The sequence below is a fragment of the Gossypium hirsutum genome, chromosome A13 (genome assembly GCF_007990345.1).
Source record: "Gossypium hirsutum isolate 1008001.06 chromosome A13, Gossypium_hirsutum_v2.1, whole genome shotgun sequence".
NCBI classification, from domain to species: domain Eukaryota; kingdom Viridiplantae; phylum Streptophyta; class Magnoliopsida; order Malvales; family Malvaceae; genus Gossypium; species Gossypium hirsutum.
In genome coordinates this window covers 102,072,417-102,098,073 of record NC_053436.1, presented here as the reverse complement: position 1 = coordinate 102,098,073, position 25,657 = coordinate 102,072,417, and the positions used below count along the sequence as shown (strand labels likewise).

The 25,657-nt window shown below is 33.3% G+C and overlaps 1 protein-coding gene across 4 annotated transcripts; it reads right to left on the bottom strand.

The window, feature by feature from the left end:
- Positions 1-17,865: 17,865 nt before the first annotated feature.
- On the bottom strand, positions 17,866-22,728 carry LOC107893151 (5-methyltetrahydropteroyltriglutamate--homocysteine methyltransferase). Of its 4 annotated transcripts, none has more exons than XM_016818075.2 (12): positions 22,580-22,728; positions 21,391-21,743; positions 21,210-21,297; positions 20,747-20,874; positions 20,269-20,660; positions 20,004-20,167; positions 19,766-19,846; positions 19,476-19,642; positions 19,285-19,390; positions 18,957-19,207; positions 18,642-18,843; positions 17,866-18,556 (listed from the first exon to the last, which is right to left on the bottom strand). In XM_016818075.2, the coding sequence occupies exons 2-12, from the start codon at positions 21,738-21,740 to the stop codon at positions 18,188-18,190; spliced, it is 2,298 nt and encodes a 765-aa protein (XP_016673564.1). In that variant the 5' UTR covers positions 21,741-21,743; positions 22,580-22,728; the 3' UTR covers positions 17,866-18,187. The 4 variants fall into 4 exon arrangements, with proteins under 4 accessions (XP_016673564.1, XP_040941425.1, XP_016673565.1 ...); XM_041085491.1 differs by having other exon boundaries at positions 21,882-22,676; XM_016818076.2 differs by having other exon boundaries at positions 22,068-22,676.
- Positions 22,729-25,657: the final 2,929 nt, after the last annotated feature.

Genomic DNA, 25,657 nt, shown 5'->3' with positions numbered 1-25,657 from the left:
TAATGAGTTGGACCTAATGAGGGTAATGGAAGGAATGCCATGGTTCTTTAATAAACATTTAATTCTTTTCCACTAATTGGAGAAAGGAGAAAACCTAACTCAAGTATCCTTGAAGGGTACAAATTCACAATTTGCCCATTGGTTCCATGTCAGAAGGAATAGCATGACAACTGGGTAACTTCATTGGAAGGTTCTTAGAATATGATGCAATGATAATAAAAAAAAAGGTGCGAAGAAATATTTTTGAATTAAAATATGCTTAGATGTTCATAGTCCGTTAAAAAGAATAAAGTACATAATATAAGGGAAGGATAATTCTACCTATATGACTTTCAATACGAAAAGCTATCATTATTTTATTTTTTATGTGGAAGATTAGGGTGTGGAGAGAGTTTATGTACTTAATGATTGAACATAGAGATGCAAAAGATGAACATGGGATGGGATCTTTCTCTAAGGGCCCCACCAAAAAGGAACGTATAGTTTGAGAGTCGATGGTTGTGAGAGAAGCCAAGGAACATGGTCAAAAATGAGAGGAGTCTTAAGGAACGAAAGGGTAGAGAATTATTGATTGGGAGTTCAGAAGTTCAACCAACCATGCTGAGGGGAAAGGAAGTAATTATAAGGCCTAAGGGGAGAAGATGGACAGCTACCGAAAAGATGCCATCGAACATGGTAATAGTGATATGATGGAGCGCAACCCATCATGGGGAATGGACGAAGGCCAAGAGTAAGACCCTATTAGCATAATAGATGGGAAGAAACGACAAAGGAGGAATCACCATGAGGAGACACACACAATAAGTATTGTAACAACCCAAACCCGGCCTAGATGTTATGGCCGAATCTGGCGATGTTACATGGAATGGGATTTGAGATCTAATTTATCAAGTTTAAACAGTTTCTTTTTATTAGCTTCTATTTATCTCTCATCAATTTCAAATTTATGTTCTCGTTAATTTGATTCATTTAAAAACACATTCTGTAGCGGAAGCTTTTAAAATTGTAATATTTAAAGAAAACCGTTCGCATTTAGGAAAAAAATTATTTTTAATTATATCGAGTTTTCGTTGAGTTTTGCAGTTTAAAAGTCCATGAAAACAGTAAAAATCCTAAATAAGGCAAACAGTCCAAAAGTCCTAAATTAAATCAAAAATACCCAAAACATAATAGGAAGTAAAAACTATAAGTGAACTTTTAAACAGTTCAGTAGACATGTAGTCACTGTTGAGTCCTCCGCCGCACAGATCCATCTAAGTCTAGGGATTACCTGTACAGATAAAATAGAAAGGGGTGAATTTACGTAAACTCAGTGTGTAATCCCCATAGAGGACATACATATAGTAAAACAACAGTTATTAATCAAATGCAGTATGGCCTAAGCCCATTACAGATTCAGATACAGTTTAGGTCTTAGCCCATTCAGATACAGTTTTAGATATAATTTAGGGCCTTAGCCCATCTCAGATACAGTATGTACACGGTAACAGAAATCAGTATCCTACCCACCAGCCTTTATACACCATCTCTGTCCATCCCTACACACCATGTGGGGTTTAGAACATCCACCCAGCTCTACACACCAGGTCGTACGAATGCAACACATATCAATAATATTGCAACTGAGCTGCCATATAATAGGCATGAAAGTCTTTCAGTACACTTCCTCCAATAATCAATCATCCCACCCCAATGCAGATGCAACTATACATGTTCAATGCAGACATATAGAAATACATGCTTACATGCTAAAATCCAGTTATCAGTCATACATACGAATCAATAAACATGCATAAATTTAACATGCTCAATACATATATTATATATTCAGGTCACACGATTTAGGGTCTAAGTAGTGCTTACTGGCCCTATAATAGGTTCACAGTCGACTTGGGCGACCTGTGCAACCCTAGGAACATTTTAGCTAAATGGGCCCACACGCCCATATGGCTTGCCCTTGTGTGCCCACACGCCCAAATTGGCCTTGCCTGTGTGGATCACATGGCCTGACCCAGATAACACACGCCCATGCGGCGTGTTTATATGGGCCCACGCACCCAGATTGATTTAGCCTATGTAGCTCACACGGTTGTGTCTTACGCACAGCCTGGCCTTCTTCGACCACATGACCGTGTTGTCGCACACGGCCTACCACACGAGTAACCACACGCCCGTGTGGCATTGTAATGCTCCAAATTTCTTATTTTTTTTCTTGTAAATTTTGACACAAATCTGTATCTGCTTCAGTGGTTAAGTATTCTGGGTGTGTGTGTGAGGTCCCAAGTTCAAGCCATGCCTTTGGCAAATTTTGAAATTTTTTCTAAGTTAGGCCTCACTCTTGTTCAGTAGGTTTTTATTTAATTGTTTGTAAAACCATATTAAATAGGCCAGCTGGTCTAGTGGTTGGAGGTCTTGTATTCGATTCTCTGCAATGGCAAGAAATGGTATTTTTGCTTAAAGTTCAGCCAGAGTTGTGCTGAACTAGGATTCTAAGTGGTGGATGTGTAGTAGGAGTTGAGGGAGAAAATTAAGAGATTGACATAGGGCAGATAGTGGGATTTGAGTAAAACACTTTCCCAAGAATTCTCTCTGCAAAAAACAAAACTGATCATCTTCTCCTCCACTTCTTCTTTTTTATTTTTTTTTCTTTCTCTTCTTCTCTGTTCTCTGCCAAATTTTTGGTTCTTTGTTCTCCCTCTCTATTCAATTTTTCATTTAGTCTCCATTCTGATCAGCGATTGAAGGCACACGTTCTCTCTTCCACTCTTCTTTTTGTCGTTGCCCCTTTCATTCTTCGCTGCCGATTTTTTTGTTTGATTCCCCTTCTACTTCTAAATTTTTTGTAGCTCGTTAATTTGGTTTTTGCACGATATCATTAATTTTTGGTTCTTACTAGTCTTACCGTTTCTAGTTACTTTCTAAGAAGGGTTCCTTTTTGGTGTTTAAGAGTTAATCAAGGGATTGAAAATCGTTCCCAATTGATGAATTGAGTGTGTGGATTCCTCGTTTTGATCGAAGGTAAGGGTTTCGATAGTTATGGATGATCGTCTAGTTACAATACCATTTAAGTCTCGATTATGTTACTAAAATTAGGGCTTTGATTTGTTGATTTTAGGTACTAGAGTGCTCGTGAATGATTAGGCATCAAAAACGATACAGGTGTGTACTCGATTGCGTAGAAAATGAGGTTTCAGCAAAATTCAAAAACCTCACTGTCGACGCCACCCGGGTGTGTGGTTGCCCATGTGGTAGGCCGTGTGCCCTAACACGGACGTGTGATAGATAAGGTCAAGCTGTCATGGCCAAGGCCAATTTGGGCCGTGTGGGCCCACAAAGGCAGGCCACATGGGCTTGTGAGCCTATTTTTACTGAAATGGCTATTAAGGTTGCACGGGTCACCCAAGTCGATTGTGAACCTTCTGTAGGGTCGGTAAGCACTTCTTAGACCCTTAACCGTGTGATATTGATTGTGTGAATTATGTACTGCGCATGTTATATACAAGCATGTATATTGAACTGAATGTGTATCTGACAAACCTGTGATAGCATGACATTTCATTGTATATTTCATTGCATTGGGTTGGGTTGATATTATTTGGAAGAAGTGTACTGAAAGGCGTTTAAGCGTAATATACTGGTAGCTCAGCTACAAATTACTGTTTTGTGCCACATCCGGTACTATCTGGAGTGCAAGGATGGGTGGGTTGATTTAATCCCTACATAGAGTGTAAGGTTGGACGGAGATGGTGTGTAGAGGTTGGTTAAGTAGGACTTTGTTACTGAAAACTGCATGACCGATACTGACAGTGAGATGGGCAAAGGCCCAAACCATTACTGATACTGAAAGGGGCTTAGGCCTAAGACTGTTTGACTGTGTACTGTGATTACAGATTGTTTGTAGTTTTCTTTTGATTACACACTGAGTTTATGAAAACTCACCCCTCTCTGATTAATGTGCACAGGTAATCCCTAAACCTAGATGGATCGGTGCGGCGGAGGATTCGATGGTGACCACAGTTCTAGACTATCATGGTTTTAATTTATGATTATTGGTTTTATTTTTAGTCTATTTTTACTGGTTAAATTTTTAGGTTGTCATTGGACTTTCGGACTTCCATTTGGTTTTGGGTTTTAATTATCTTTATCTAATGGATTACAACTGCTAGTAGTAGGAAACCTCGATTTTCAAAAGAAACAAATGATTTTCGAAAACGCCCGATTGTTTAAACTGTTTTAAAAGCTTCTGCAACAAATAATGTTTTGAAACTATCAACTAAATTAGTAACACGATTTTGGAACTAATAAGATATTAAGATAAGTAATTCAATGGAAATGGTTTTATCGCGACGGCATGGTTTTCAAAAACCCTATCATGTGTCATTGTTAGATCTGGCTATAACGTCTAGGCCAGGTTTGGAATGTTACAGACGTCAATAGTTTGCAATTTTGGCATTCACTGAATCCTGTTTTCTGTATTTTTGGGTACGCACCTGGTATCGATTCACTGCAAAAACACTCCCGAGCCTTCCAGAACCTAAAATCAATACCACAAACCTTTTGAAGTCGGTTTAAATTCATGATTAACCCAAATCACCAAATCGACAATATTTCAATTCGAACATTCAACACTTACTTAACCATCCTGAGCGATTAGATTACGATTCTGAGCGAAGAGAATCCTTAACTTTCTGATTTTCTGTTGCCAAAACAAATAATAAGGTTTCAATTGAAAGATTTCAAAAAGAAAATAATTGATTTAAAGAACACTTACTCGCACAAACCAATCTATGTCCACATACCTTAATCGAGTGAGGAAACCCCAAAAATCAAAAATATTAACGGTGGAACTAAAAGTGTGAGAAAAATTTGAAGAAACAAGAAAAGCAAAAATTTTCCCAAGAAAGAAGAAAAATAACGTCGAATATCCAAAAGAGGGATTTTTGGGGAAAAAGGATGAGTTTAACTCAAATCCCACTACATCACAATACCAACCACCCACTACTCAGAATTCCTGTTTGACCGAAACTCTCTCAGTCAAACGAACAAAAATAAACTCCCATGCTCGCGCAAGGATTCGAACACAAGGCCTTCAGCAAACTAACACTCAACTTAACCACCAGACCAGCAAGCCCATTCTGATATGGTTTTACAAATAATTCAATACAAGTCTACTGAACAAGTATAAGGCTTAAGTCAGAAACACAAAAATTTGCCAAGGTTAGGGCTTGAACTTGGGACCTCTCACACACACCCAGAACACTTAACCACTAAAGCAAATACAGATTTGTCACATTTTCACAAAAGCTGAAATAAGAATTTTAGGGCGTTACAAGTATGGAAACCAATTTTGACAATAATTTATCGGTGGTCGCTAAAAAGTAGGCCGATTGGTCACAATGAAAATCTTAAGCTGGAATGTCCGCGGTTTGAGGTAACCATTGACAGTAAGACATCTCAAAAATCTTCTAAGACAGTATCATCCCAAGCTTTTGATTATTATAGAAACAAAAATTTGCTCAAAAAGATGGAACGAATATAAATAAAGTGTGGTTATTGAAACGGTATTGATGTGAGAGTGGAGGGATCTAGAAGTGCCCTCTCATTAGGATGGAGAGAAAATTTAACTATTGATCTGAGTAGTTTTTCTAACTCATATATTAATGTGAAGGTCAAAGAAGAAAGCAGAGAGGCCAAATAGAGGTTTATAAGTTTTTATAGGTCCCCAAGGTTTATAAGTTTTTATAGCTCCCTAACAGAGCAACTAATAAGAGAGTCATAGAATAAGCTATAGTGTTTACACCAGGTTTGTCAACTAACTTGGCTAATCATGGGAGATTTTAATGAAATAATATACTCTTTTGAGAAAAAAAGAGGGGGGAAGATTGAGAGAAGAAAGAAAAATGGTAGCTTTCAAGGAAGTTTTTGAAGATTGTGAGTTAAGTGATCTTGGTTTTTCAAGGCAATAGTTTGCATGGGAAAGAGGATGACTAGTGGAAAATAATATACGAGAAAGATTAGATAGAGGAGTGGCAAATCCAGAATGGTAGAGTTGTTTCCCTAGTTACTCTTTACGTCACTTAACACATAACTTTTTGGACCATTGCCCATTACTTGTAGATATGTTGGGGGTTCATAATGATACGGCAAGAAGAAGAAACTTACCCTTCCGTTTCAACACCGATGGGTATTTGAAGAAGAAGTTGAGGAACATGTAAAAAGAATCTAGGGCTCAATTAATGAAGAACTTCCAGGGAAACTTTCAATTTTGGGTAATTCCTTAAAAGAATGGGCCTGAACCCATAAAAGCTTGCGTTACAAAATGAGAAAAGAATTAACCCAAAAGCTTGAGGAGTTGAATGATAAAGATCCCGATGAAGAGTGATTAGCAAAGATCACTGAAGTCAAGCTAGCTTTAAATATAGAAGCTAATAAAGAAGAACTTTTTTTAAAACAACAAACAAAGGCAAATTGGCTTAGAATGGGTAATTGTAACACAGTGTTTTTTCACAACCATGCATCTTATCACAAGAAGAAGAACACGGTCAAACGGCTTGAAGATGAGAATGGAAGATAGATTGAAGGGGACAACGAATTGCTAAATTTAGCAACAAGATATTTCATGGATCTTTTATCCATAAAACCTGTGCAAGATTGTGAAAATTTATGGGCAGAAGATCAACCCTGCATTCCTGAACATCTTAATGAGGAGCTTTCAACTAACTTTAAAGAAGATGAGTTGTGGGAAGCCCTAAAAACAATGGCTCCTTTAAAAGATTCAGGTATGGATGGGTTCCCTGCTCTCTATTTCAAAAATATTGGCATATTATAGGGAAAGACGTAGCTAGATTTGTTCAGAAATTTTGAACAATCAGAAAGAGCTGGGCGCTATTAACAGTACCAACATAGTTCTAATCTCTAAAGTCAATAATCCAAAAATTATGAACCAATTTAGGGCAATCAACCTTTACAATGTAGCATATAAAATAATCTCGAAAGCTATCGTCAATAGGTTTAGAAAGGCTCTTAGCTACTGCATTGAGACTTTTGTCCCAGGCAGATAGACTACTGATAACATATTAGTGGCATACAAATTATTGCATTCCTTTAAAAAGAAACAACATGGGATTGGAAATTTTCCCCTAAAACTAGACATGAGCAAAGCATGCGATAAGGTAGAGTGGATTTTCGTTGAAAATATGATGAAAAAGCCTAGTTTCCACAATAAGTGGGTTTCTTTAATCATGTGTTGCATTAAAAGTGTCTCATATTCTGTTGTGTTTAATAAAGGGAAAGGGATTGGATTCAACCCTTCTAGAAGAATAAGGAAATGAGGCCCCTTAAGCCCATATCTTTTTATCCTTTGCACGGAGGGGTTTTCAAGACTCCTAAATAACGCACGAAGTGAAGGAAGAATATTAGGAGCAAGAATTGAGAGAAATGGTTTATCAATAACCCACTTATTTTTCACTAATGATAGCATCTTATTTAGAAAAGAAACAGTTGAGGGAGCATTAGTCATAAGGTTAGTGGTCAATGAATACGAAAAGATATCAAGTCAGATGGGGAATTTCAAGAAGTCACTAATTTATTTTAGTAACAATGTTAATGATGCGATCAAAAGACAGATAGGGAGTGATTTGCGAATTCAAATAGCCAACAACCCAAAAAAATACCTTGAACTTCCAATGATGGTGGGAAGCAAGAAGAGAAACACCTTTGTTGAAATTAAAGAAAAATTCTTGGAAAAAGTAAAAAATTGGAGTATTCATAATTTATCCATTGGAGGAAAAAAGGTGTTTATCATATCTATTTTACAAGCCATTCCACTCTATGCTATGTAAGTTTAAAGATTACCAGTTTTATTATGTCGAGAGTTAGAGATCATTATGTGCAAATTCTGGTGGCGAAATTTAAAAACAAATAAGGGTATTCATTAGTGTAGTTGGGTGTCATTATTTATCCCTAAGGCACAATGGGGGATTGTTTTTAGAGATTTATCGATTTTTAATAAATCCTTGTTAGAAAAACAAAGGAGGAAGCTAATCACCAACCCCACAAGTTTACTCATGCAAGTAACAAAGTCTAAATACTACCCAAGAAGTGATTTTCTTAATTCCGAATTAAGGGTTTACCCTTCATTTACATTGAGGAGTATATAGGGCACTCGAAGTGTTCTAGAATCGGGCATGGGTTGGAGAACTGGAGATGGAAAGTCAATTAATATATGGAATGATGCTTGGTGATAAACCTTAATTTATACATATTTTTATCCCATACTTAGCACATTTATGGATGATTTCTCCTTAGATTTGGTGAATCCGATGCTCCTAATTCTTTAATTTCATGTTTTATACTTAGGTGAGCATAGGAGAGTAAAAAGAGCGAGAAACGGGCCAAAAACGGAGAAAATGGACCTACGTAGGAAATCAACACGGCCTAGACTTCCTCACACAGGCATGTCACACGACCGTGTCCATTTGACAGGATCGAATCACGACTTACACGGGCGTGTCCCTGCCGTGCCCAAGTATAGCCCTATTCGAAAAAAGCCAATTTTGAGGGCTCTTAGGCATTCTAAAGCCTATTTAAACATCTGAGGAGGCACTTAGGAAGGGAGGCGCAGAGTAGGAGGCAAGGAATTACTCAAGGAAAGTCGATTGGTCCATCTCAGAAGCTAGATTCATTGTCAAGACTGAAGATCTCCCTTCAATTTCCATTCAGGGGTTTTGGGTTTTCTTCTGAGATGTTTTCTTTTATAACTATGAACTAAACCCCCTAAATACCTAAGGGGAATGAAACCTAAGATGGATCTTGTTATTATTATCTAAATTGTATGATAAATATTTGACTTGTTCTTAATTATGTGTTCTTAATTCTTGTTTTAATATCCCAGGATATTGATTCAATTTAATGCTCTTATTAAAAGGAGGAAGAGACCCTGTCTAAGAGTAAATTTATCGTAATTAAGCAGAGTTGATTGCACGCCTAGAGATAGGGTGATAAGATTTTGCCGGATTAAGGTGAAACCTAATAAGGGGATCCGTAGATCGAGTTAATGCAACACTAGGGTGTTAATTAGAAAGAGATTTCAATTAATCAACCTAGGGTTAGACGTTATTAGTCTCGAGAGAAATAAAAATATAACTTAGGGATTTCTACGGATCAAGTCAAATGAATAAATCGTCTGATTTAGAGTCAAATAACAAGTGAAGTCTAGATGGATTTTTCCTTGGGTATTGTCTTAATCAATCAAATTTTCCCAAAAGCTTTTCCCAATTTCTCTCTGTGCACTCTTAGTTTAGTTAATTAGTTTAGATAAATAAATCCGTTAATTTTTAGGCTAGATAATAAAAAGAAAGTAATTACTAGTACTCTTAATTCCTTTGGGTTCGACAATTCGGTCTTGCTAAAGCTATACTACTGTTCGATAGGTACACTTGCCTTCATCGTGATAATAGTTAGTTTCAAGAATGATTAATTATAAATTTTTAAAACCTGTCGCGAATATCACGTATCACTTGGCTCCCTAGAGAATAAAAGTTATAGTTTCAAAATATATATTACAGGTGCACTTTAGTTGCAGATCTAATTAACCATGAATCTAATACCTGGAAGGAAGAAACCTTGAGGAGACTTTTCCTTGAAAAACAAGTTAACATAATTGAGTTTATTCCCCTAGGGTACTCTTTGCAACCAGATATCAGAATTTGGCGAAGGGACAGATCAAGGAAGTATACGGCAAAAAGTGGTTACAAATAATGTGTTACAGAAGAACTAAATCTGCTGGGGAATGAAATTACAATATTTTTGGAAATTACTACGAATTATTATACAAAGATATGGAGCTTAAAAGTCATCGGCAAGGTACGGATTAATCTATAGAGAATCACAAACAGCTTATTGCCTACATTAAGTAATTTAAAAGCTCGTAGACAAAGGTATGATGCCCTGTATCCACTATACAGAGAAGAAGATGAATTAATTAGCCATTTATTCAGAGATTGCAACCTTGCAAAATAGGCTTCCAAAAAATGGTAGTAACAGTGGCACCAACACATGTCAATCAAACATGGAAACAGTGGTTAGCTGAGACTTTCAATATCAACAATGCATACAATTTTACATGTCTGGCAATTTCACTATAGGCAATATGGTATAATAGAAACAAATATTATCACGAAGGTATTCAACAAAGTTCATGCGAGATTGTGGCTTCTATTAAAGCATACATTACACAACTTGCCATGCTAGAGGAAGCAACAACATGCAAGTTCAATATGGAGAAAACTGTAACACTCCTAACCTGAATCTATTAGTGGAACAAGGTTATGGAGCATTACTGGAATTTACAGATCAAATAAACAGATATTTCATATCATATAGCATTCATACCAGGAACCAATCAAAACCAAATATAATGTCCCTTATATGTGCCCTCGAGGCCTAAAATACACATTAGAAACAAGTCGGGACTAAATCAAGTACTCAAAGAATTTTTCAAAAACATTAAAGTTTTTCAAAGGTGTAGAGGACACACGCCCATGCAGTCACAGTCAAGAGACATGTCCGTGTCTCAGGCCGTGTGGGCATTCGAAATAGGGGCACACAGCCGTGTCCCAGCCCATGTCCAAACTTGTAAGCTCTCTTACTTGGGTCACATGGCAAAGCCACACGCATGTGTGCTAGACCGTGTGAGCATTTTTTTTGTGTGCAAATTTAAGTTACAGGAGACACACGGCCGTGTCACCTAGCCGTGTGTCACACACGACTGACACACACACCCGTGTCTCTGCCCGTGTGGACAAAAATAGGTCATTTTCCTAGCCATATTTCTCACCCAATTTGTCATCAACCTAAATCAACATTTTTGGACATTAACAAGCCATAACAAAGCATTCAAATCAAGCCAAAATCAATATTTAAACATGTAATACTATTACATACCAACAATATGCCTTTAGGCTCTTTAAATGACAACATAACTCATATCAATCAAATAACCAATTTCACCTACATGACCAAATACATATATGCATAAGTTACCAAATACACCTATTCAACCCAACCATTTCAATCACACATCAAACATGATAAGGCAACTTACATACACATCAAAATTTATCCATCACAACCATTCAAATGGCTAGTTCCAACAAAACATTTATATGCCATCATTGGCCAAATTAACCTATAAATGTCATTATAACTAAAATTAATTTACTAATTATACCGAAAAGGCTGATTGATAGTGTGAAGTTACTCCGACCAACTTCCAACCAAAATGAGCTTCCAAATTACTATAAAACATGGAAAATAACACAGAGTAAGCATTTAATCATAGTAAGTTCGTATATAAGCATTTAATCGTAGTAAGTTCATATAACAAGGAAATTAACTTACCATTTAATCACATTTAAGGTAAACATGCTAATATAACCAAACCAATTTGTCCAAAAGCCTAAATACATATCCTCAACATGTTAGCCATGTGACACTTTCCATAACCAATAAATATGGATGTACATAATTTCTAGGTAAGATTCACATACATGTATCATCCATCTCATATTTCAATACATCATGTAATATCATTTCCATGTAATTCAAGTATATACACATAATTTTTCATTTCGAACTCATATTATTTCATATCAAAACTTTACCTGTTGAACCATTTAAAATATCGTTGGATATACAGGTAGTACACATAAAGTGTACAAATCTGTAATCCGTCAATTCATGTACTTGTATGTTTATACAAGCATGTAAATGGGAAGCTCTTCCAAGTCATATAACGAGAAGCTCATGTGAGCTAAGTAACGGGAAGCTCATGTGAGCTAAGTAGCGAGAAGCTCTTGTGAGCCAAATATCGGGAATCTCATAAGAGCCAAGTATTGAGAAGCTCAAGAAAGCTATGGTGTATCAGCAACACATGCAGGATTACAACCATATCGGGAACCCTAATGACATGTCATTTGTATCCTTCGAATTTCTGAGGTTCAACGGGACTCGATAATTATCGAATATGTGATCATAATTACACATCGAAATTTGTACAAATCACACACAACAATATTCAATTTAAAACATTTAAATATACAATTTAGTTACACGAACTTACCTCGATAAGTTTTCTTAGATACAAAGGCTACTAATCTGATACTTTTTCTTTGCCTCGATCTAACTCCGTATTAGGTCTATCTGGATCTATATGAATGAATTTAACTCAATTTAATATAATTCATATTCAATTTAATCCAACATAAATCTTTAGAAAAATTACTATTTTGCCCTTATCTTTTAATTAATTAAAATTAGTCCCTAGGCTTGAAAAATAAAATTCATACAATTTAATCCTTATTCAAGCCTAGCCAGTTTTCATACATATCAATAGCAGCCCTTGTATTTCACAAAATTTAGAATTTTTCATAAATTTTTCATCTTTTCAATTTAGTCCCTAATTGACAATTTCATCAAAATTCTCTTTACAAAAGTTGTTTATCTAACAACAACCTTTCATTTTCTATCATAAAACTTCAAAATTCAACTATACTCATCCATGGAAAAACCCTATTACTTTAACATTTTTACAAATTAATCCCCGAGATAGCTAGATTAAGCTATTACGATCTCAAAAACATAAAAATCATTAAAAACGGGACAAGAATACTTACCCAAATGGGCAAAATAAGCTTATTAAAACTCAAGCTTCCATGGCTAGAGTTTCCATGTTTTTTTTATGAAATATGATGAGATTAGATGATAATAATAATTATTTAATTTATTTATCATCATTATTTTATTAACTTTCCAAAATTAACCTTACTAATTTATTAAATTTCCAATGATGAATAATTATTCTTATTTGCTAACTATTTTAAATGGTTTATTTGTCATATAAGGACCTCCAATTTAAAATTCTATAGCTATTTAATACCTTTAGCTACTAGAATTCAACTTTTGCACTTTATGCAATTTAGTCCTTTTTATCAAGTTAGGCTTGTAAACGGTAAAATTTCTTAATGAAATTTTTATACGATATTTCTATCATACTGTAGACTACAAAATAATATTAAAATAAATTTTATTCCAACCTTGTATTTGTGAACTCGAAACTACTCTTCTGATTTCACTGAAAACAGACTGTTACAATAACCCAGTGGGAACCCCCGACAGAAAGTCATGTAAAGGTGAATTCTGATACCACGTTTAACCAACAGAGCAGCAATGAAGTTTCAGGAATAATTATCATGAATCATATGGGGTTAGTTATGGGTTTAAGTACTTACCAGATAAACAATATTTGTGACCCAACAACCACTGAAGCTTATGCATGCCTCCAAGGAGTGGTTTTTGTAGGAGAAATGGGATTTGACAAAGTTATCATCAAAGGCGATTCAAAGAACGTCATAAAAAAACTATAAAATCCAGAATATGAAAGATCAGTAATTAGTGGTATTATAAATGACATACAAGAAAAAGTAAGAAACTTTAGGGATTTGCATTTCGTTACATACCACGAGAAGCTAACGAGGCGGCACATGCGGTGGCTGCTTGGGGGAAAGGAAGTGTTTGTCTGACTTACTGGGTAGAAGAAACGCCGTTGGAGGTTGAGCCCATAGTTTTAAGAGAACAAGGAGGATGTGTTTAGAGGGAGTAATATCAATGGTGTGGTGAACTGAGTCTGAAGAAAGGTAAGGTGTGATCGAAGCTCCGAGGAACTCAAAAAATGGTGGGATCTGGGAAAAAAAGATGAAGATTGAAAGGTTATGGTTTACCATGTCCATCGACAAGGAAACATTCGACAACACAGTGACAGAACGAAAGGGTAAGGGAAAGTTAGGATTAGGGTTTTTTTCAATTTTTGTTTTTTAGTATTATATAGAAATGTTTTACTTTCTCATTGCGGAAGTTAGGGGCCTAGTGTCAAGTTTTAGGAAATGCAAAACCAAAGTACCGCCTAAGATTTGTAATTATAGGACGACAGATGTCAATGGTTGGTGGATTAGGGTTTTCTTTTTTAGGATTTTATATTTTTTAGTTGGCTTTCCCTATATTAATAAAGTGGCCAAATCTATTTTAAAAAATAAAAAAATAGGAAGCAAAAACTTTAAAAAAATCTAAAAAATTTTAGAAAATCATAAATATATATATTTTCCGAAAAAATTAAAAAATAAAAACTCAAAAAAGCGAAAATTTATTAGAAAAAAATAAAATAAAAATATCCAAAAATAAAAAAAGAATAAAAATATAGAAATTTTCTAGAAATTAAAAATATATTTTTTAAAAAAAACACATAAAATACAAAAAATTAAAAATTAAAAAAACAGCAAAGAGTTTAGAAAAATCTCAAAAAAGTTTAAAAATCAGAAAAATATAGAAAATTTCCAAAAATTTAAAAATATGCATTACTTTTTTTAAATACTTAAAATACAAAAATATAGAAATTAAAAATATAGAAAAAAATTCAAATATATATATAGAAAAATAAACGAAAAAAATTAGATATTGTTATAAAATAAAAAGAGATAGAGAGAATAAAGAACAAAGAAAATATGAAAGCAATAGATAATATACTGTATTGATCAAAAGAGTGATTTATAATTCTTCATCAGAGTCTCTATTTATAAGATATTCATAACATATATATATTTATAAGTATCTAATTCTAATTCTATTTAAAGTACATTAGAACTTTATCTTAATCATAATGGACATCCACTTAATAAAATATTCATAACAGATATATATTTATAAGTATCTATATTTTTTTTTTAACAATCTTGAGATTTTTTTCCAGAATCTTCTTCGTGATTTTTTTATATTCAATTGAATACCATTATTGACTGCATCTTGGTTTCTATATTCGATTGTAAATTTAATTATTTTTAATAATTATTATATTTTCTATAATTTTAATTTTTTAATTATTTTAAAAAAATTATAATCTCTAATATTTTTATGATTGTTTGTAAATTTTATAAAATTTTATATTTTTTTATAATTTCTTTGGATAAATTAGAGATTTGGAATTGTTTTCTAAAATAATTTTTTACTTTCAAAATTTTTATTTTGCTTACGAGGATTGTCACATTAGCATTTCTTGGTTGGCATGGCGTTCGCTAATGGCCACACTAGCCTTACCATTAATTTCTAATGATCAATTTGGTTAAAGAGTTTCACTGATCAAAATTTTCAATTCAAAAACTCATTTTATTACAAAAAGTTGAAAGAGACTTAATTATTTTTTTTTTGAAATTTTTCGAGAACTTTTTATACTATCAAGTGATTATCATTTAATACATGGGGTTGAAGGTTTTAAATTTTAAGTTTAAAATTTAACTTGAATATGACGAGCTATTGTTTTAAGATTGGAATTCGATTCGACTTATTTAAGCTTAATCGATAAAATCAATTAGGCTTAGTCTGTTTCTTTTTTTTTTGTTTTTTGTATTGTCCGTATTCTTTTTATGGTTTATATTCAGAATTTCTGATCGTCCCTCTTAATAATATCATTTACAAGATTTGAACTGACATTCTTTAATTGGGAATAAGATATACCTTATCATTACACCCAACACTTCTTTATAATTAAGCTTATTCAGAAAAAGGTTTAATCTTAATTTATGCTAAAACGTTAGTATTAAGATTTTTAATATTAATTAAAAAAATTTTGAAGTCGTAAATTATTTGAATAAAATATTAAGATATTAGAATTTAATTTAATCTATAACTCAAAATCATCAACTAAACAATATTTAAATCAAAATTGACCCAGTCTAAACCTTATGGTTCAAACGACCTACGTGATGGGAAACGATATAATTGGATTTTATTAGATAAATCGACTTAATCTATTAAAAATACGAATATGTGGAATTAAAATTAAATTTGTTATTTTATATAATATTAAAAGTGAAAGATGAGAATAATATGATTTAAATCCATGTCAAATACTGCTCCATACAAATTAAGATATTAAATTTGCTTTTGTATTTCATCATACCAACCCATGTATTAAAATGAAAATAACTGAAGATAGTGGGATATATTAAAAATAATATTCAGTTGGCAATTTCTGGAGAAGGCTGGTCTGAAATGTAATCTTCTTTGACCAATCACAGTTTAATAGGTTTTTAACTTTCAATTTGTCAACGCCTTATTTCCCAGGCTATTATTAACAATATTAAATCAGAGTAGGCATGATGTAGATTCAAATTGGGGTTGGGCAGATCGTGTTTTACTGATTTATTTTCTACACTACCTTCACCTGAAATATATATATTAAGCCATAAAAATCACAGCATGTAAATTTATATTTTATTCACTATAAAATAGTTATTAAATAATTTAAAAGTTTTCATTTAAGTCATTAATCGTTAAAATTGTGATTGTCTAGCCTTCTTTATTTGCACAATGTGCATAAATCGAAAGCTCGCCTTCTTATTCTCTTCTACAATTTAGTTTTATTTTCATAAAATAATGTTAAACCCCATACTCATAAATTTGCTAACTAAAATCGAAATAGCTTTCTTTTTAAATCTAAAATATATTCTTCTACTCGTTGATGGGTACTAATCTACCGTATCAATCATCAAATCATCAATTGGAACTCATTAGCTAGATTTAAAAAAAAAAGAAAAAAAAAGAAACCTTAATAGCTGAATGACTTGAATTAAAATTTTTAAATAATTCAATGACTTAAATGAAAATTTTTGAATAGTTCAGCGACCATTTGTAACTTTTTAGAGTTGAATGATCAAAACATAAACTTATTAATAATTTTAAATGTAATTTATCCTTTAATTAATAAATTCAAGTTGAGTCGAGTCGAGTTGAATTTGTAAAATCTTTCCCAACGGTTAAGCGGCCTTTAAGCTTGGCAGATAGCATAATCCGCTATAAAATTTTAAGTTTTGCCCATAATCCCTTATTAACCCATAAATTGGAAGATAATGCATTTCAACGCACTCGAACCCACATCCTTCTGTATTGATAATAATATTCATGCCAATCAAATTAAGACTTAAACAATTATTTTTATTAAATTCAATAGTTGAAGGGTTAACTTGAACTGAAAAATTCCTACCGCCTCAAATAAAGTAATTTGAAGTAATTTTCAAAGGTTAGACAGATAACATCTATGACCTTTGAAACATCTAATCTAATTGATTTATCCAATTATGTTATTAGTTTATATACCATGCATGTATTTAATCTTTGTAATTTAATTTAGTTATTTTTAGTTTATATTTTTTAAAATTTTTAAAATTTTGATCGAATAATAGTTATTAAATTTATTAAATAAAATTCTACTATTCTTAAAATCTTGTGCAACAAGTATATTATCACATTTGTAACAACGCTATATCAATTTAATATTTTCATCTATTATTCATAAAAAAAATTAAATAATGGATTAAACGACGGTTGTTTGTGTCAATAATAAAATTTCAAACTTCAAGTTTTGAAAAGTATAGTGACAAAAAATATGATCAAATTAAAAAATTTGAATTAATCCATAACTTTACTTATAGTACATTAGTAATAACAAGATTTAACTAAACAAATTAATTATTACCTTTTTCATTAAAATTTGAAAAGCATGAGAACTAAATTCTGAGTAAAAGAACCGAGGACTAAAACGACAATTTTATTAACCGCAAACTCCTTGGGCCATATTTTCAAGGTCTATTCGAGTATTTTAATGGTTCAACTGATTTAATTTCCCTCACTAAAATTTCAATTACACTGAGAGCTAAATTGGATTCTTTTTTTAACTCTTTACTGCTAACTTTATGTATTTATATTTAATATTCATATCCAAAATATATATATAATTAAAACATAAAAGAAGGGTGTAAATAGAGAAAGAAGCTAATATAGTCAGTCCACAGCCACAGCCACAGCCACAGCCAGTACTGACATTTTCATTAGGCTCATAAAAGATACACTACCAAATTTCGTGCCTTTCAAAGTAATTGAAGGTAATTCATATATTCCCAAAAATACAAAATATTTAGAGGGGAAATAACCAAAAAAGAAAAGGAAAACAATTGGCCTCAAAGAGGGGCATATGATACGCCTAACAAATACTTCCAACACACAGTTATTCAAATGATTTAAGACAAATTTCCTCTGGATCATCTTCGATATAAAGGATGATGTCCGACCTTGGATATGCCTCTCACTTGGCACTCGCAAGTTGGGTGCGGAGCAGCTTGGCAGCTGCAACCATGTTGTTCAGGGCTGGCTTCACCTCGGCATACTTGCGAGTCTTGAGACCACAGTCTGGGTTAACCCACAAGATGTTTGTCTCAAGCACAGCAAGCATCTTGTTAATTCGGTCAGCAATCTCTTCGGTTGATGGTATTCTGGGAGAGTGGATGTCATAGACACCAGGGCCGATTCCAGCACCATACTTCACTCCTTCACGGAATACAGAAAGGAGCTTTTCATCTGAACGTGAGTTCTCGATGGTTATCACATCAGCATCCATGTCGATAATTGAGTGGATGATGTCATTGAAGTTGGAGTAGCACATATGAGTGTGGATCTGTTGGATAAACACAACATCAAATTAGAGGGTGTGCGGATACGACAGCTTTCCCGACATGAAAACAGTGAAGCAACATACAGACCTGGGTAGTGTCCTGTACACCACAGTTGGTGATTCTGAAGGAGTGGACAGCCCATTTCAAGTAGAAGGCGTGCTCCGACTTTCTAAGAGGCAACCCCTCTCTCAAAGCAGCCTCGTCAATTTGGATAACATTGATACCGGCCTTCTCAAGATCCTCCACTTCGTCCTTGATGGCCAAGGCAATCTGGTAGCAAGTCTCAAACCTAGAAAATTCACAAATCATTGAATGTCAAAAGATATTCATATTGCAAAGCAAAAATTGCTCGTAGAAATGCAAATTTTGTAGTTTTTTCCCCTATAAGCTTCTCGTGCATACCGGGGCTGATCATTTCTGACAAAGGACCAGTTAAGGATGGTAACAGGCCCAGTAAGCATTCCCTTCATTGGGCGTGCAGTCATGCTTTGTGCGGTAGATGACCAGAAAACAGTCATTGGCTTGGGGCGGCTAACATCACCGTAGATGATTGGTGGCTTGACACATCGAGATCCGTAAGATTGCACCCATCCATTAACAGTGAATGCAAAACCAGACAACTGCTCACCAAAGTACTCAACCATATCGTTTCTCTGCATGGTTATAGATAATAGTTGAGTATGCTTGCCAAGAAGCAAATGAAAAGACCAAAAGGAGAAGGTACACTCACCTCAGGCTCTCCATGAACCAAGACATCAATGTCAAGCTCTTCCTGAAGGTCAACAACCTTCTTAATTTCCTCCTTAATGGCTTTAATGTAATCATCCTCAGAGATCCTGGAGTAAGAGACTACTAGTTAAAAGACTGGTAATATTGTCATTTTACATAAAGATATCACTGAAAATTTCCTGATTAACTCACTTGTTAGCCTTGAATTCACGACGAACTCTCCTGAGCTCCAAGGTTTGAGGGAAAGATCCAATGGTTGTGGTGGGGAGGATTGGAAGGTCAAGCTTTTTCTGCTGGGCATCGAGTCTAGCACTAACATTAGTTGCACGACGGTGATCAGAGCCCTTCAAAGCAGCAGCCTGGAAATGCAAGCACCGAACATAACAAGGTAAGCAAAGAGAGATTTTCACAACAAAAAAAAAGATTACTGCAGAGAAGTCACATGAAAGAAAATCAGAAATTTAGTTTATCGAAACACTTACAGCCTTTTGAACAGCCTCGTTAGTCACTCTTGGGGAGGACTTCCTTGAAGCCTGAGCAGCAGCATTGGCAGAGAAGAAGGCCTAAAAATGGATGAAATAATTAGAAAGTGACTTGGTATCATCCAAATATGGAGAAAGCACCAAAAGGCCAACCCCAAAGGCATAAGACCCATATCAAGATGCTATCCTAGTTCATAGAAAACCAGAAATAAACAAGTGGCAAGATTAAATGGGATACCTCATCCTTCTGACCAGCCAATGCCTTGGCAAGTGCATTGACTTCAACAACTTTCTGGGCAGCAAATGCGAGCCACGATTTGATTTCATCGTCTAGCTTAGTCTCATTCACTAGATCAACAGCGGTGTGGAGAAGCGAGCAGGATGTGGACACCACCAGGTTTTCTGTACGTCAGAAAGTGATTCATAAACATCAGTTATAATAAATAACAAAATTGTCAAACTTGCAATCTATAAGCCATCAAAAGCAAATAAAAATAGCATACCTTTGCCAACAACAGCCTCAAGCTCCTTCAAAGTGCTGAGAGAAGCAGCAAGATCATTGGCCCAAATGTTCCTTCCATCCACAACTCCAGCAAAGAGGTACTTGCCCTTAGGGAAATTGCTCTTGACCAAATCAAGAGTCTGGGCTCCACGAACCAAATCCAAACCATAAGCAGTGACACCCTTCAACCCAATGAGTGTCTTGTATGCCTCAGCAGTAAGATCAGCAAAGTAGGTCTCGATCAATACATTCAAGCCAGAGAGAGTGGATTCCAAATCATCATAAGCAGCAGTGAATGCTTGCAATTTGTGAGAGTCAAGATCCAAGACAAGGGTCGGTTCATCAAACTGAATCCAGGAAGCACCAGCTGCCTTAAGCTCAGATATAACTTCCCTGTAAAGAGATTCCATGTTAATAATGGCAAATCAGAGCAGTTAAATCAATAATAACTTGAAGACATAAAAAGAAACAACTCTTACTTGTAGATAGGGAGGATTTTGGGGAGGAGGGAGAGAAGAGAAAAGGTCTTCTCAACACCCTTTGCAGGTTTAGAGAGCAACAAGTATGAGACAGGGCCGATAAGGACCGGGACTGTGTTAACTCCAAGCTGCATGTGGAACAGATAATCAGCACCCAAGTTTCATGATAAGACTAATATCAACAAATAAGAACTAGAAAAACATAGCATACAATCAAGCAGGTCTAAGTAATCACTACTCCGAATCTCACTCGAGCATTCTCAAAAAATTAACTCTTAGAGAGCTATGAACTATTACTTGAATCTAATCCCAAATTCAGACAACCATTTTTTTACTGCATTTGAACTTATAAATCCTACTAGGCTAACTGTTCTAATTTCCTAAGCTATTAGCATTAGAATACATGAAAAACAAAATCCACTTTGTTATCAAGTGTATATATATACAGATTCGGGGAACATACCGCCTTAGCTTCCTTGTACTCATCCACTGCCTTGTGAGATGCATAAGAGAAGTTAACATCAGGTCCCAATTCAGGAACAATGAAGTGGCTGAAACAATAAATAGAGTACAATTTAAGTTTTAGTATCATAAAACTCGGCAATCAGTCAATAAGGTAATGAAGACCAATGATGGCAACTTACTAGTTGGTGTCAAACCACTTAGTCATTTCCATTGCAGGGACAGAGGCATTTCCTCTGGCCATGGAGAAGTAAGTGTCAAATCCGATCTCACCACCACTCCAGCCGTATCTAGGTGGAACAGCTCCGAGCATGGATGTGGCATCGAGCACCTGGTCATAGTAAGAGAAAGCATTGCTGGGGATGTACTTGATCCCAGCATCAGACATCTGTTTCCAGATGGATGACCTGAGATCAGCAGCAACCTTTTGCAAATCCTCGGCACTGCTCTTCTTATCCCAGAAGGATTCCAAAGCAAACTTAAGCTCTCTCTTTGGTCCCATACGGGGATATCCAACAATGTGGGAGGCCATTTTCTGAATCATTTAAAATAAACAGACAAATTCAGCTTTATTATATAGAATTCAAATCTAAAAAGATTATAAATTTATATGTCTTATCTATATCCCTGAACTGAAAATTCAATAGAATCAAAGCTCAAATCCATGATAAACCTGCAATGCAGCATGGACTGATAGATCCAAAGCTTACTTCGCTTTAGATCTATAGCAAGAAACTAATGGTAACAGTCTCTAGATCTATAACTTCCATGACAAAAAGATTGGATCTAATTGAATTGCTTTCAAGACGGACAAAACAGAAAGATACGCTGAGGAAACAGATCAAATACTAAAACTAACCAATAGATCTGACCAAAAAAAATAGACAAATTCTTTAATGATTCCAAAAACCCAAGTTGGATAGACAGCAAAAAAGAGGCTGATCAAAGCTTATACTTTCTAGTAGATTTAAGCAAGACTTTTTTCTTTTTTCTTTTTTTCGAAAATGGAATTTTTAAACCATATCAAGGGAAACCCAGAATGAAAACCGACGGGTATAGTTCAAATGCTGGCACACATCAGCAGATCTCAATCAAAAGTCCAATTTTAGTAATGTTTTGTACAAAACCCAAGTAATAAATGGGAAGTTCAAATCATATTAATGAAAACCCAGAAAGAAAATCATCAGGGAAAGTAGGAAAGCTGACAATTGACAGTAGATCTCAGCATAGGGAGACACAAATCTTTAAATGTTTTAAAGGAAAAAATTTGATTCAACTTCAAATTTTTGGCAAGTTTAAATGATTAATTAGAATTAATTAAATTGAATAATAACAGAGCAGCCATGACTTAAAAGAGGAGCCGAACAGCACCTTAATAGAAGGAACTGGTAAGAAAATCTAAAGAACCCTTTAGATATAGAGAGAGAGGAAGAAGAGGCACGATTTGTGAGAGCGGAGGTGCTGCCCTTTTATAGCCAAAAATATGGTGGCCGCTCCATTTCAATGCCCCAAAAAAATCCCAGATTTTTATTTTCTTTTTTTAGTTTTTTATCATGAAAATGGAAAATGTAAACTAAAGCCTACGCGCGCCTCTTTCTTGATTTTCGCGTGGGATTGTTTTCAACGAAACACGTATTCTCGTCTTACTTGGATTTTTTTTTATTTCATTTTTCAGCTTAGTTTTTAGTTGGAGTATAGTGGTAAAATCATATAAATTTTGATTCTATTTTGAAGTCAACTTATTTTAAGTTTAATTCAATTAATTTGTACTAACTCATAGATTAATTTATTTTTTTATTTTTTTCCAAAATTCAACTAATCTATTTGATTCAAACATTATTAAAAATAACCTAATAATTTGTCTTTATTTTTAGTTAATGCTGAAATTTTAATCAAAAAGTTGGGCACATATAGTAGAATAATATGAGAGTCACATTTGAGTTAACGGTAAGCAAAATCTAATTTAATTTGAAAAAATGTTTTTTTGAATTTTAAGTTTATTAAATAGAGTTTTTTTTTCAAATCAACTGGAATAAGTAATTTTATTTTTTAAATTTGATTCGAGGTAAATTTTACAATTTAAATATCAATTTGATGTAAATATCTTTTGTGACCTTGATAGTTTTGAAAATGAGTAAATTAGTTCATCTCAAAATAATTATAAAAATTTAAAATATTTATAATTTTTTCCAAAATTTTATAAATATATATTAAAAAATAAAATTACTAAAAAATCTTAAAAATATGTAAGAATGCTAAATTATATTTTTTTTAAATCCCAAATGATAATGTTGAGGCCTTAAACAAGTAAATTGTCAAATCAAGCTTATCATATTAATTATCCTTTTTTTTTCTCTTAATTTATTTTAAAAGAGTTTTTAAATATGTATGGTATACATGATCTTTAAGTTGGAATTTAATAATATTACCAGCAAGATTTATGGTCGGTTTAATTTTTTGAATTTAACTTGAACAAATTTATTCGATTTAACTTGATTAAGAAAAGTTTATAATCAAGTTAGAATGATTAAATAAAACTCGTCAATTTGACTAACTTGAAATTTTTCATTTGGTTTAACTTAATCCGACCATATACTCACCTCTTTACCTAATAACAAAAGTATTATGTTGTAGTCGTAAAAGCTTAGGTTTGATATTAAGTAACCCCACTCCTCACCTCCAATTATAAAAACAAAATGTTGTATTGAATTACGCCATGTGTTAAAAAAAGTGTTATTAAATCTTTTATTAATATGAATATCGAGTTTAATCTTTAAATATTTTTTGTATAAAATATTATAAAATTTAAGGAATTTTATTCTTAATTTTATAATAAATTCAGTTTCAGTAAATTAAAGATATTTATTATCAAATACTTGTTATATTTTAATATTTAATTAAATCTATTAAATTGATAGATTAAGTAAAATCCATACCACATAAAAATCATTTTTTGTTTAATGGTTTTATTCTAAAGTGTATAAAAAATAGGAGTCACATATTCTCGTGGGCTCACACTTCCTTTCTTTTTTTTCTTTTACTTTCTGTATACTAAATGATTGATGAAATGTGGATAAGATTTTTTTAATTAGTAATTAGAATATATGTAGAAATAAAACTTACATGAAATTTAAATTCAGTATAAATATATATATAAATAATAATTATACATGTTGAAACTTAAACTTAAAATTTTAAATATCTCTAATTATAATAATCAAAATAATTTTAATTATTAAATCAAAATAAATGGTTCTAAATTTTAGATTTTATATTTATCTTATTTTATTAAAATAAAACCAATAATGCTCAATCTTTCCCTTCGTTTTTTTCTTTTTAACATGTAGTTTTTCAATAAATAAACAAAAACTTAATACCCAAATTTATTAATCTTAATAGCCTTGATCTCTTGTTTTCCTTTCCATTTTTTCTCCAAGAAAAACTAAATTTTAAAGTAAAAAGTATCCAAATTTCTTCATCCAAGACTTTAATTACTCATGAAAAGAAAAAGAGAACGGAAATATTAAGTGTTGTTAGGTTTTATTTTAATAAGGTAAGATAAATTACAAAATTTAAGGCTTAGAATCATTTATTTTGATCTAATCACTAAGATTAGAACTGATCATGGGCCAGGCCAGGCCCAAACAAAATTTTAGGCCCATTTTCTAGGCTCAGACCCAACTAGGCTCAAAATATGGGCCTAAAAATTGTCCAAGTCTGGCCCAAAATAAAATTGCTGAGCCCGAACTTGACTTGGCCCGGCCCATATTAAAATTTTTTAGCTTATTTTATTAAATAAAAAATTTAAAATATAATAAATCAAATACATTTAAAAACATGAAAACAAATATTAAAACAAATAAAAAATAATATTAAAACAATTCTTAAAACAATACACAAATTGAAAATATAATAAAAAAGTGGTTATATTAAAATTTTAAAATGATTTAAAATAAAATATTATATAAATTATTATATAATTTAGGTCGGGCCAGGCCTGAGCTAAAAAAATCTTGCCCGAGGCCTGGCCTGTTTTCTAAACGGGCCTCTTTTTTTGTCCAAACCCATTTTTCGGGCCTGTATTTTTTCCCAAGCCCTCCCATTTTTTGGGCCGGCCTTCGGGCCTAGTCGGTGGCCCGGCCCATGATCAGCTCTAACTAAGATCATTTTGGTTCTCATAGTTCTCGTTTTAAAATTTTTCACTATAGTTGACACCCTTCATTACACTAAAAATATATTTTTAATCAGTAATTAAAATAAAATCCTCGTTAATTATATATAGACCCAATGGAAAATTTGTCCTCTTGGTCTCTATATTATTGATAAATTTGGTAAAATTATACTTTGCTCCTTAAAAATAAAAAGATATCTATTTAGCCCTTTAAAAATTCATGAAATTATAAGTCAATACAAGATAATATTACACTTTAACTTCATAAAAAATTTATA

Coding starts and splice junctions, on each gene's coding strand:
- LOC107893151 (XM_016818075.2), bottom strand. CDS start 21,740: ATGGCCTCCCACATTGTTGGATATCCCCGTATGGGACCAAAGAGAGAG. Junction 20,661..20,746: donor AAAATCCTCCCTATCTACAA/GTAAGAGTTGTT, acceptor ATCTCTTTACAG/GGAAGTTATATCTGAGCTTA. Junction 18,844..18,956: donor GTCAGAAATGATCAGCCCCG/GTATGCACGAGA, acceptor TGAATTTTCTAG/GTTTGAGACTTGCTACCAGA.